Below are 13,440 nucleotides of genomic sequence, written 5' to 3' on the forward strand. Positions count from 1 at the left end.
GTCCATCACCTTAAGTATTCGCTCCCTTCACCACTGACACATCATGACTGCAGTGTGTACCATCTGCAAGATGCATAATAGCAACTCATCAAGGCTAACCTGCAATTTCCATTGCCCAGAAGAATAAGACCAGCAAGATCATGGGAATGCCACCACTGGCAAGGTCCCCTCCAATTCTCTTGTCGTCCTGACTTGGAAATACATCACCGTTTCTTCACCGTCCTTCAGGTCAAAACCCTGGAACTCACTCCTAAACAGTACTGTATTTACACCAGATAGACTGTAGCAGTTGTAGAATGTAACTCATCAGCACCTTCTCAATATCAAGTAGGGATGGACAATAAATTCTTGCCTTGCTAGTGGTATCCACATGCTGTTTTTAAAAAAATTACGAAGTATTTCTTTAAGGGCCTAATCCATACAGTATAAATAGCACACTCAAACATTTTTTAAATTGCTGAGTAGCCTTAAAGCATTCAATATGTACTGGATAGATGGGACTAAATCATCGACACAAATGTGTGGTCCTTTATAGCGTATCTGTGTGTCCATGTTAACACCTGTAAATACATGGACTCCTGTACTGTATGGGATATACATTATAGCATTAAACACTCATAATAATGGTGCCTTTTTAGGTGTCCACTGTAGATGTTTGTATTTTCTTTACATGGCTTTTGTCATAAATGTAAGTTCTAAAATGTTAGATATAACTGCAGTTTAATCAAACTCTGTTAATTACTGATAACAATCCTCTTGCTCCAGCTCCCCTGGTGTTTGAACATTCTTAACCATGTGACATTTTTCTGTAGGTGAAATGCGATCAGTATTGGCCATGCCGTGGCACAGAAACATATGGAATGATTCAGGTCACCCTGTTGGACATGGTGGAACTAGCAACATATTCTGTTCGGACATTTGCACTCTATAAGGTACGGACACATTTGTGTTCTCTGTGTCTTTGGACAAGCAAATAAAATTTCTGGTACTTGCTCCCAAATGGCATCTGAGTTATTGATCCACTGCAAATTTAAAGGAGACATTAATTCTTTTGATTCTATTAAAGGTGGCCCCGAGCTTAAGAAGAAATAACACTTAAAAATAGTGATGAGAAATACAAGGATGAGGTCAGAGATGGCCTACACTCGTGCTCAGTACTGAAACATTACTCATCTACAATATCAAATGGATCCATAGAGCTCATGGCAGTATTCAAAAAGAGAAGGGAGTTCTCATTGCGTCTTGACCAACAAATGTTCCTCAAACAACAGATGCTTTGGTCATTTCTTTAATTTTGTTTGCAAATTGGTTGTTGTATTTCCCACACTACAAAGTGACTATTCTTTAAAAGTATTTCATTGTAAAGTGCTTTGGAGTGTCCAAAGATCATAAAAGTTGCCAAATGATTTCCAAAATCCTCTAGATCCTAGAACAGTCCTCGTGGATTTGGAGTTAGCAAAGGTACGATGCTGTTTAAGAAAGAAAGGAAGAAGAAAACGGTGTGCTACAGACCAGTTAGTTCACAGGAAATGCTGAAATCTGTTAACAAGGAAGTCTTAACGATTAACTTAGAAAATCAAAAGTATAACCAGACAGAGTCAAACATGGTTTTATCAAATAGAAATCATGTTTGACGATTTTATCAGAGCTTTTTAGATAACTAGCAGGGTAGAAAATGTTGGGCTAATAGATGAGGTACATTTAGATTTTCAAAAAACATTTGATAAATTGGTTGTTACACTTGTAGCGTTTATTAGAAGACTGCTATGATAGGGACTGTGCCTTTAATTTGAGATAAATGAAGGAGTTCATGTGATCTGTCCCACAATCTGGCTGTTAGCAAGCCTTGGTGGTTTGATTGTTAGAGATTAAAGGAGGCCCAGATTGTTTCACTGTAAAGAAGTTAAAAGCTGTTTATACGTAGCACACAGGTTACTGCTGTTGTCTCCCATCAGCGGATAGACCGTGAATCTCCAAAATACCAGAAAAGGGTTGAGAAAGTTGGGTTGCAAACAGTTGCAAACTGCCCATTGAGTTAGAGGATAACATTGAGTTGAGGTCTGAAAGATAGCCAGTCAGCATTTCTATCTGGCTACAAACCCCATGTGAATCATGTTGCCATAAAGTTGAGCTTCGAGAGAGGAAGGATCTAAGATGTCCCTGAAAACTCTCAGACAAGGTTAATCTGACAAGATCCAGGAGACGAAGAACAGCAATAGGCAGCTCGACATTGTGATTAATTGTTCACAAGTAGGAGTTTGCATCACATTGGAAAGACCAAATTCATGAGGAATTAAACAGAAGCCGGAAGATTAGCTTAGTTTGCACTAGAGAAGAATTTCTGGAGAAAACCCTACGCCTGTGAAAAGCAGTTCTGAGATTGAAAGTACCCAGACTGAGAAAGTAACTAAATCCTTTGGAGCTAAGAATCACTTTGGACTAATTCCTGAAGAGTTGTCTATTTATAGGACAGTATAAAGTATATGTGAGCTAGGCTTAAAGAGAAATAGTAATGTTCTATTGTTGCTTAACATATTAATTGCCTACATAAAAATAGTGTCTGGTCAAAAGTGCTTGATTAAATCTTGTTGTGTCATTCTTTCAGCTTTTAACTGGAAGTATGAATTTCTTTGTAAAAGGTATTGGTAGCTACAGAAGTTGTAGTATGCAGTAATGTGAAAGATAAAGGTTTGTAGAACTGAGGGAAATGTATTAGCATGGGTGGAGAAGTATTTAACTGAAAGGAAGCAGAGAATAGCAATAAACAAGCAGGCCGTAACAAGTAGAGTGCTACAAAGATTAGTGCTGGAGCCTCAGTTATTTAAAAACTATATTAATGATTTAGCAATGAGACCAAGAGTAATCTATTACTATTTGCTAATGATACAGTTACTAGGTGAATGTCAGCTATGAGGCAGTCATAAAGAGACTGTAAGAGATAGAAAGGTTAAGTGAACGCGAAACAAGGTGGCAGATGGAGCATAATGTGGGGAAGTGGTAGTAAGGAAAGGAAAGTGAAAGTTTTTAAATGGCATGAAACTCGTAATTGTTGATGTTCAGAGATACTGGGGTGTACACATACAAGGGAGAGAGAAAGTTGGTGCAGGTATGGTGAAGGTTCACTAGAGTAATTCCTGGGCTGTCCAGTGAGGAGAAGCCAAGTAAACTGGGCCTTATATGGTCTTAGGTTATAGAAAAATGAAGCAGAAAATTGACAGAGTAGAGATTGGGAGGTTGTTTTTCCCCTGGCTGGGGAAATGTAGAATGTGGGGGAACAATCTCAAGGTAAAAGTTCAATCATTTAGGACTGAGATGGGACAAATTTCTTCACTCAGAGAGCAATAAACCTTTGGAATTGTCTAAACCAGAGAGAGTTGAGGATTGTTCGTCATTGAGTGTAGTTAAGCTAAATTAGAGATATTTGGTTTCTCTGGGATTCAAGAGATATGGGGGAGTGAATGGGAAAAGCTTTTAAGGCAAAAGAATACCCATGATCATACTGATCAAGATCTACACTCCTATTTCTGATGTTCTTAAGATTTTCTTTCTGTGTCATCGAGATGATAAAAGAATCCATTACACAAAATCACAGGATTGTTACAGTGCAGAAAGAAGCTATTCAGTGTATCTTGTCTTTTGAGCATTTTGACTTTGTGCCATTCTCCTCTTTTCCCCATAACCCTGCACATTGTTTCTATTCAAATAAACATCTAATGCCCTCTTGAATGCCTCCATTGAGCCTGCATCTACCACACATCCGGGCAGTGTATTCCAGACCTGAACCACTTTTGAAAATCACTTTGAATCTTGTTCTCGATGCTTTTGCAAGTAGGAACAGTTTCTCCTTATCTACTCTGTCCACCTCCCTCATGATTTTGAACACCTTTATCAAATCCCTTCTTAACCAAGGAGAACAGTCCCAACCTCTCTGTTCTGTCTTCATTGCTGAACTTCCTCATCCTTGGGATCATTCCTGTAAACTTCTTCGGTACTCTCAGCAATGCATTCACATGCTATCTAAAATGTAGCAAACAGAACTGTACACAATACTCCAGCTGAGATCTAACTGGTGACATATAGAACATTACAGCGCAGTACAGGCCCTTCAGCCCTCAATGTTGCGCTGACCAGTGGAACCAATCTAATGACCCTCTAACCTAAACTATTCCAGTGTTATCCATATGCCTATCCACTGACCATTTGAACGCCCTTAAAGTTGGCGAGTCCACACAACTGCTGCAGGCAGGACATTCCATGCCCTTACTACCCTCTGAGTAAAGAACCTACCTCTGACATCCATCCTTTAATTACCACCCCTTAATTTAAAGCTACGTCCCCTCATGTTAGTCGTCACCATCCGAGGAAAAAGGCTGTCACTATCCACCCTATCTAACCCTCTGATCATCTTGTATGCCTCAATTAGGTCACTTCTTAACCTCCTTCTCTCTAACGAAAATAACCTCAAGTCCCTCAGCCTTTCCTCATTAGACCTTCCCACCATACCAGGCAGCATCCTGGTAAACCTCCTCTGCACCCTTTCCAATGCCTCCACATCCTTCTTATAATGCGGCGACCAGAACTGTACGCAATACTCCAAGTGCGGCCATACCAGAGTTTTGTACTGTTGCAACATGACCTCATGGCTCCGAAATTCAATCCCTCTACCAATAAAAGCTAACACACTGCACACCTTCCAGAGTTGTACACCTTATTTTGTATTTCTCCATGTTCTTCCTACTGAAATGAATCACCTCACACTACTCCACATTGAATTTCATCTGCCACCTATCTGTCCACACCACCAATTTGTCTGTGTCCTTTTGAAGTTCTATACTTTGCTGTTCTCAGTTTACAATACTTCCAAGGTTTATATATTCACAAACTTTGAAACCAAGATCTAGATCATTCATATATATCAGGAAGGGCAATGGTCCCAATAGCGATCCCTGGGGAACCCTATTACAAAATTTCCTCCACCTCGAAAAATATTCATTAACTACTGCTCTCTGTTTTCTACTGCAAAGCCAATTTTGTATCCACGTTGCTACTGTCCCTTTTATTCCATGAGTATAGCTTTGATTTGATTAAGTTATTTGACTTAAGTTGCTGCACCTATAGAAGGATGCGAGTGTTGGTTAGAGATTCTGAACAAACTTTATTTTTTGTAACCACACACCAAATTCTGACAAATTCAATCATGAGGTTATTTAGAAATCGTCTTTTCTCAACAGAATGGCTCAAGTGAGAAGCGGGAAGTGCGTCAGTTCCAATTCATGGCTTGGCCAGATCATGGTGTTCCAGAATACCCAACTCCAATACTGGCCTTCCTGAGGAGAGTTAAAGCATGCAATCCTCCAGATGCTGGTCCTATGGTTGTTCACTGCAGGTATGTGGAGTTGAAATAGTTTTAGAGCTGAAAGAATACACTGATAACCATTATCAAATGAATAATTTTGATATTACTGCATGATGTTGCGTTTAGACGTAAAGGATGTGCCAGCCACTTGAGCTTTGCGTTGACTTTCAGCTTTCTGGTACACGAGTCAGCACTTTGTGATAAAACTTTAGTTCCATTCATGTTATTGCACCAGCCTTTTCTTGCATGATTAACTCCAAACTCTCATTGTTGAAACAATAACGAAAAAAACTACAGAAGTAAACAGGAGCTAAAGTCTACAATGTACTTACCCACACTCCCATTTGTTGGATCTTATAGTGGCATTGAGAGGAGACAGGGATCTAGTCCAGTGCATTAGCCATAGGGCTGACCAGTACACACACCGTGGATATCAGACCAAGATAACAGTGCAGTCAATGGAAATGGAGATAGTAGAAGAAACCAACAACTAATTGAAACGGAGGGAAACAGATTAAAAAGAATGAAAGAAAGGGGTCAGAAGCAGTGTGTAGTGCTTTGGGATGGGAATTAACTCTGGAGTGAAATGGCAACGGTGGATGATGACAGATATCTCTGTTAAAGGGGAAGAAGTTCAATGGGGCGTTGTCTGTGAAGTGGACAGGCATAAAGTCTAATTGGACAGTCTGGTTTTATCTATTAAAAATCCATATTTGTCTTGTCTTTCCTTTTTTATAAGAGTAAAAACCAACAGTTTGAGCTCTTGCCAGGTCATAACATTCAAGGCTACGGCCAGTGCTGGTAGGTGGGATTAGTGGGGGTTTAGGTGTTTCTTGTGTATCAGTGCAAACTCAATGGGCTGAAAGGTCTCTTCTGCACTCTACGATTCTATGATTGGTTACAAATTGCAAAACCAAGTAAATGTGCAGTATTGTTGAACTGCCACCAGTTTTCTGAAAATTAGTTTATTTTTAATGAATAAACCAAATATTCTGAATGCTCATAAGTGCAATTAAAAAAACGCATTTATTTGTTCAGGCATTTTTAAGTTATCAGCTGAGAGCTTAAAACTTTTACAAGTTTTCTAGTTTGGCATGTAAATTTATGGGAACAAGTTTTAGAGTGACTATTTTCTTGTATTTGTTCCATGTACAGTCCATGTTACAACTCTGATGTTATAAGCTATCTGATCTGAAACACATTTGATCTATGGGGATATTGTACATACTAATACAAAGTGTACAACTTAGCTGCATAGTACAACTTTTTTTACATTTACCAAGATGTTCTATTGATGCAGTGAGATAAAAGAATCACTGCTTATTTTCCATACAGCAGGCCCGATTTTACCATTGCATCGCGCCCGTTTTCGGGTGTGAAAAGGTAGTAGAGTCAGGCATGAGTCCATTAACGTAATCAGTGCCTGCGTCCGCACAGATGCTCACTTTACCAAGGCCTGAAAATGGCCACAGTCCAATTCCTCAAAACATTTACATGCATTTAAATTGAATTCATGAACTGCCCACCCAACTTCATCAGCATTTCCCTCTTTCTGTTATGTTTCCCATTAGGTAAACGTTTTGGATGGGGTGGGGGGGGGGGGGGGCGCACTGCCACTCTGTGGGCGATCGGTCCGGGTAGCGGGGGGAGAGTGGATAAGGAGGAAAGTTATGTTGTAGAGGTGGGGTTGATGTTTGTGGGGGCCGTTGCTCCCGGGCCACTTTACCCGCTTTTTGCAGCCTGGGAGCGATGTGACAGTGGCGAGATTTTCAAATTTTTTTCCTCACTGCGCATGCGCAGTTCAGAGTGCCGATCGTTTCAGGCTCACTAAGCCCCATCCATAGTGCAATTCAGACCTGCAATTTTTTTGTTCAGGCTAAGTGTGTACAGGGGCGCCTGAAAGCAGATTTCCAAGTCGGATCTGAATTGTGCCCAGATTCAGCACTTAGAATGAAAATGGTAAAATCAGGCCCAGAGAGTCACAGAGTTCAATTGAAGGGGGAGTACCAAGTGAAAAATGAAAGTAGTCTTATTGAAAGAGGGAGTGAATCAAAGAACAAGTTTTTTTTAGGACAATGCTTTTGCACCTCTTAATCCCAGCTCAAAAGGAGAACTTGAGACAAAGCTGCCTGCCTTTACAGCCAAGAAATGGTGAGATCGTAGAATTAGAATAGAACTGAAGAGAAGCAACATGGAGAAATTGTGTCATATCATCCCTTATACTGTGCACTCGAGTAGTTTCTTAAATATATTTACTTCTGCAGTATTTTACTTTCTGTAAATTTTGTGATTCATGTCAATAATATTATTATGCCAATTAGTGATGTGCATAGTTTAAAAAACAGAAAATGCCAGAAATAGATGACCTAAAGCTAAGAGCTCATGGAGATCTGGGAAAAAAGACAGCGGAGTTAATGTTCCTATTAGGTAAACGTTTTGGATGGGGTTAATTTATTAAAACAAAGGTCGTGCATTTATATATTTTCATTAATTCTGGGAAAATGTACAATGCTCTCAAGCTGCCATTTTTAATTCTGTTCTTAGTGTCCATTGAGAATGGTGATAGAATATACAGTACTTCTACAGTGTAGAAGGAGGCCATTTGGCCCATCAAGTCTGCACCAACTCTCTGACAGTATTTTACTGAGATCCTATCTCTTTAGCCCCTCACATTTACCATGGCTAATTTTCTAATCTTCACATCTCGGGACAATAAGGAGCAATTTAGCATGACCAATCCACCTAACCCGCACATCTTTGGGCTGTGGGAGGAAACCGGAACACCTGGAGGAAATCCATGCAGATACAGAGAGAATGTGCAAACTCCACACAGTCATCCAAGGCCAGAACTGAACCCTGAAGCTATGAGGCAGCAACGCTAACCATGTGCCACTGTGGTGGATGCCTTCTTGAGCCTCTGGTCCTTGTAAAGATATTCGTAGGTAGGGAGATCCAGGTTTTGCCTCAGTGATCATACAATCCTTACAGTGCAGAAGAGGCTATTCAGTCTATTGAGTCTACACTGCCTCTGACAAAGAATCTGACCCCTCCTTTGCTCTACCCCATAACCCCACATATTTACCATGGCTGATCCATATAACCTACACATAATGTGTGCAAGTAAAAGTAAAGCTATATGTGAGACCTGGTGGGACTGGGATTGGTCGGAATTGAGATGCCATTGCAGACATAAAAATGGTTGTGGATGAAACTATTAGGCCTTGCTGAACAACATCCCCCTTTGTCAGTACTGCAACCCTCGCCCCCTTTCAGTTCTTAGACTAGGGTTGAACGAACATTTGAGCATTAACATGGGACACAGTGGGGAAGAAAATTGGGAAGCCCTACTTAAGACAATTCATACACAGCAAAGTAGCAAGATAAATGACCAGTTACTCTATTTTGGTGATGTTTGAGATAAAAGTTAGGAAAGCTCCAATCCGAGCAAGCAGATGGAGCTCAGTGTAAAATCTCGATCAAAAGGTAATGTATCTAACATTGCAATATTCCCTCATTTCTGAACTGAAGAGTCAGCCTAGGTTGTGTGCTCATGTACCTAGAACAGGGCTTAAGCACATGACCTTCTTAGAAGATAGATTTCTGTCACTGAGCCAAGGCTGACACCTAATGCACTGTTGCACCTTTTTTCTAATTGCTTATAGAGGTTTCAAGGAATTAGATCAATCATTCTTGCCATAATTTAATACTTCATGATGAATGTGCTTTCCTTCTACGCAGTGCTGGCGTGGGTCGAACCGGCTGCTTCATTGTGATCGATGCCATGCTAGAACGAGTTAAACATGAGAAGACAGTTGACATCTATGGCCATGTCACCTGCATGAGAGCTCAGCGAAATTACATGGTGCAAACTGAAGATCAGTATATCTTCATTCATGAGGCCCTACTCGAGGCAGCAACATGCGGAAATACAGAAGTTCCAGCAAGAAGTCTTGTTGCCCACATACAGAAACTTGGCCAGGTTCCACCAACAGAGACAGTTTCAGCCATGGAACTGGAATTCAAGGTCAGTACTGCAACCAGCATTTAGTTTTCACACATTGCCATGATATTTGGTATGATATCTTTAAGTGGCCATTCAACTTTTATTGAGAAAAACCCTTTTTTTTAAAAAAGCTGAAAAATAAGTGAGTGATATATTCTAGTTTGCAACTCTTTTAATGTTTCCTTTTTCTCACTTCATTTCGAGTGCTTGAGCTAGGACTGGCTTGTCCATTCATTCATTCGTTCTGTGATTTCCTCCTCCCCATCGCTTTTTTTCCATGCAGCAATATGGCAGAGAGCAAGGAAGTCACAGAACGCGTTACTGAACCTTTACTAAACTGGCCATTCTTAAATATATTCTTATGCTTGATAATCGGAAGAAAAATCAAATGAAAAATGTCATCCTAATATCAGTACAGGAGATGACTATTTAAACGTCTCTGTTTGATTATCTATCTTTTTTCTTTTTTCCTATTTATAGGTTTATTTCTCATATTTACTTAATCTCCCTTGATTTGTAGCAATTGACTTAAAGTCATGGGTGATGCATTCCATATTTTAATAGCATTCTACATGAAAACACTCAACTTTTTCATGTTAGTACAAATTGTAAATTTATGGCCCCTTTTGCGATAACCTTGCATTATCTCACATCTCACGACAAAACAAAATGTTTTTGCACTTGTAGAAGATTCCCCCCTTGTTTTTTTTCTGCTTCACTGAAATACGGTCCTAGTTTTTTTCGACTCTGGTATCACCCTAATGAACCTAAGGTCCTTTTAAATTGATCTCAGGCAGTTATTTGCACTGTTGGTTCCCAAAGTATAGTTTTTGTGCAGGTTGCTGCAAGCTGAATGTAAAATTGCCATGGCTCAGTAATAATGGCAGTCTCAAAGACTCTCTTTAAGGATTGGGAGATTGGTTTATATATGAAGGTTCAGCTACATTCAGTAGTCTGCAACCAGTTTAACATAAAGCTATTTATGTTCTGCTAAACCTGGAAAAACTGCGCAATTAGTTATACTTTGAACATCAAGTATTTTTATTTAGAGCAAACATTTGGACAGAGTCGAAAAATACCATCTTTGCTAATCACAGCATGTTTCAAAAGTATTTTCTTCTAGACATTTCATCACATTTAGCCCTTGTGAAAAAATATATTTTTTAAAATTGCACTGCATAAATAACTCATAAATGTAACAGGAAACAGCACGGCGAGGGGGGAAAAAGCCAATCTAAGTAGACGGATATGCACTTGGTACTTCTAAAAGGAAGAGTCAGCAAATATAAGAAAAATCATGCAAGTTGTTATTACGGATTAATAATGATGTAGTGAAAGTTTAGAGCACTGGAGAGTGGAAGAGTAATGTTTTCTTGGTCAGCAAAGAGCTGAAGAAATCTTATTCAAAACCAGTGGTTGATTTAAACAGTTGCAATGCACAGTGTTTTATCAGTGTTCCTCCTGTATATAACCATGACCAAAAAGCAGAAATACCATTAAGCTGCCAATCGGGGGTATCTCGGTAGTTTAAAAATTCCTTCAGTGCACTAAGATCTCTTGAGAACCTGGAAAAAGATTCCTTAAAGCTTTGTAGAAATGGTGACTAAAACACTTCATAGTTATTTTCTGCTCCTTAAGTATGAGGCATTTCCATTAATGAACTTGCAGAATGGGTGTGCAAATGAATTTCAGTGTAGACAGATATGAGCCAACACTTGGGCATTGTCATTAATTAGGAACATCCTTCTTTATGAGAAAAACACTTAACTATTGTTGTATTACGTAGCAATGACATAGTATTTACAGCTCAAAAATAGGCCATTCGGCCCAAGAGACCTATGTCGGTGTTCGTGCTCTGTGGAAATCTGGGGTACAGATATGTATTATAGATAGATGTTTCTCTTACAACGGGTAGGGTTGTTCTTAATACATGACTGAAAAACCTACTAATTAATGAAAATCCTAAATGTTGGGGAACGTTTACAGATCAAGCAGGCAACCAAATAAAATCAAAAACTGTAGACGCTGAAAATTTGAAATAAAAACAGAAAATGCTGAATCAACTCAGCAGTTCTGGCAGCACCTGTGGAGAGAAACATCGTTAATGTTTTGGATCTAAATGACCCTTCTACAGAACTGACAACCATTGTTGTAAACATTCCAACCAGCCATGCAGATAGTGAATGTGATTGGACCTATATTCATGACTGTTTTTGAGTTGTCAGATCCCTTTAGAGTTGTTGGTCAAATTTTATAAGTTGTGTTTATGTTGTTTCCTCAGGTGAGTAATGGCCATCATTCCAGTTAACTTATCTTTATTGTACTCAATACAATGCAATAACATTACATTTATTTTGTTGTTTAATATTTTAGTTAAAACTCAGGGCACTTGTACAGTGTTGTAATTCACTTCTGATATTCCATCAATAAATAGTCATTTAGCAGTATGGAACTTGAGTATTGTTGAAAAAGGGACATTTTCTGTTCAGGCTTTTCATCTTGCACTCATCAGCTACCAGGTAGCTTGACTTTGGTCAATGCGTTGACCCAAGGAATGAACCAATAAATGGCATCACCTACTTTGTTTGTGCGTGCATATGTTCTTTCTGTCTGTAGACAACAGAAGGGACATGCTGTTTCATGCCAGTTTTTGGGATGTACAGCCTATGTGCCTAGTATCACACTGGCACTGAAATTCATGTACCACATTCCTCAGTTTTGAAATAGCTAGAACGTCTTTTTGGCTTGCTGGCAACATCCTGTCAGTGGCAAATACCACTCGTGCTGCTCCTGCATAGTAGCAATGTGAAGCAGCTAGCTTCATCTGTTGCACAAATGTTTGAGATAGTTTGCCTTCCAGAGTAATCTCAGGTGGATTGGGCATTTTTAAGAGCTGAATATGTAGGCCATGGGCCTATTCATGAGTCACTTCTGCTTTTTCCAACAGGCAAGGAATAGACCATACCCAAATGGCCTGTACTTGCAACACTCAAGGTACAATGCCCAGCATTAGATTCAATGGTTCAACAACATTTGCTAAATAGTCCTCAGTGTGCTAAGAATTACACTGACAGCCAATTTGAGATTCAGTTGGACTCTTTGCTGACAGAAAGTGAATGCATATTGCACCTGTTTGAGCTAAACAAAATAAGTTACAGCCAGCTATTGGTTCATTTCTCAGTCCCTCAAAGCATTGCCTTGACCAATCAGAGTCAAACTACCTGGTTAAATTTCAAAGCATGTTTGGCAGTTAACTGCCAGCCACTATCAACTGGTGCATTATCCATGGCAAATATCAATGCCTCTACCAATCTAAATCCATTTATCAACCAATCTGCGTTCTCTCCTCAAACAAAATAAATTTGTTCATTACCCTTGCATTGTATTCTTGCAAATGCCCTGGTCAGTGCAAGGCAAAAACCTTCGACAAAAAATATTTTTTCAGCAACATTCCATTAACAATTGATCACTTTCAGGTTTACCCTTAAGGATCCTTGAATTGCATCTAATTAGGTCTGGACATTTCTGCTTCAGCAACTCTGTCATAAAATTCTATAATTCTGAGCATTGACCTTGTAGTTGTATTCCCAGATATGGTGCTTTTCCTTATTTTGTACGTAACGAGCAATGCTTTAGTAACAGCTATGGAGCATAAGCACCCAAAAACAGGTTGGATGGCCTGTTGCTGTGCTTTAAAATCCAAGCCAATCCATCTTTCAGTTTTTGGGCTGATCCATTTTATTGTTTATTTTCAGCGCTTGGCAAACTCCAAAGCACATACCTCACGATTCATCAGTGCCAATCTCCCATGTAACAAGTTTAAGAACCGACTTGTGAACATCATGCCATATGAGTCCACGCGAGTCTGCCTGCAGCCAATCCGAGGAGTTGAGGGCTCTGATTACATCAATGCCAGCTTCATCGATGGATACAGGTACTAGCACTTGCCCCTTGTAAGACTGCAATGACCATACTTACTCCGTGCCAAGTGTTCATATTCAAAACACCTTCCCTCTTGTAAGGTACAAAGAAATTGCTTTTATATGGCACCTTTTACAACCTCAGGATGTTCCGAGGTGCA

At 39.6% G+C, this 13,440-nt stretch overlaps 1 protein-coding gene across 2 annotated transcripts in view; it reads left to right on the forward strand.

The window, feature by feature from the left end:
* ptprfa (protein tyrosine phosphatase receptor type Fa) overlaps positions 1–13,440 on the forward strand; it is a 488,466-nt gene that overhangs the window by 447,663 nt on the left and 27,363 nt on the right. For both annotated transcript variants that reach the window (XM_080195322.1, XM_080195323.1), the window contains 4 exons: positions 813–932; positions 5,232–5,386; positions 9,095–9,380; positions 13,115–13,293. In XM_080195322.1, the coding sequence (XP_080051448.1) occupies positions 813–932; positions 5,232–5,386; positions 9,095–9,380; positions 13,115–13,293 (740 nt within the window). The remainder of the gene's footprint in view (positions 1–812; positions 933–5,231; positions 5,387–9,094; positions 9,381–13,114; positions 13,294–13,440) is intronic.

This window comes from Carcharhinus amblyrhynchos, chromosome 9 (genome assembly GCF_965287045.1).
Source record: "Carcharhinus amblyrhynchos chromosome 9, sCarAmb.v2.hapA, whole genome shotgun sequence".
NCBI classification, from domain to species: domain Eukaryota; kingdom Metazoa; phylum Chordata; class Chondrichthyes; order Carcharhiniformes; family Carcharhinidae; genus Carcharhinus; species Carcharhinus amblyrhynchos.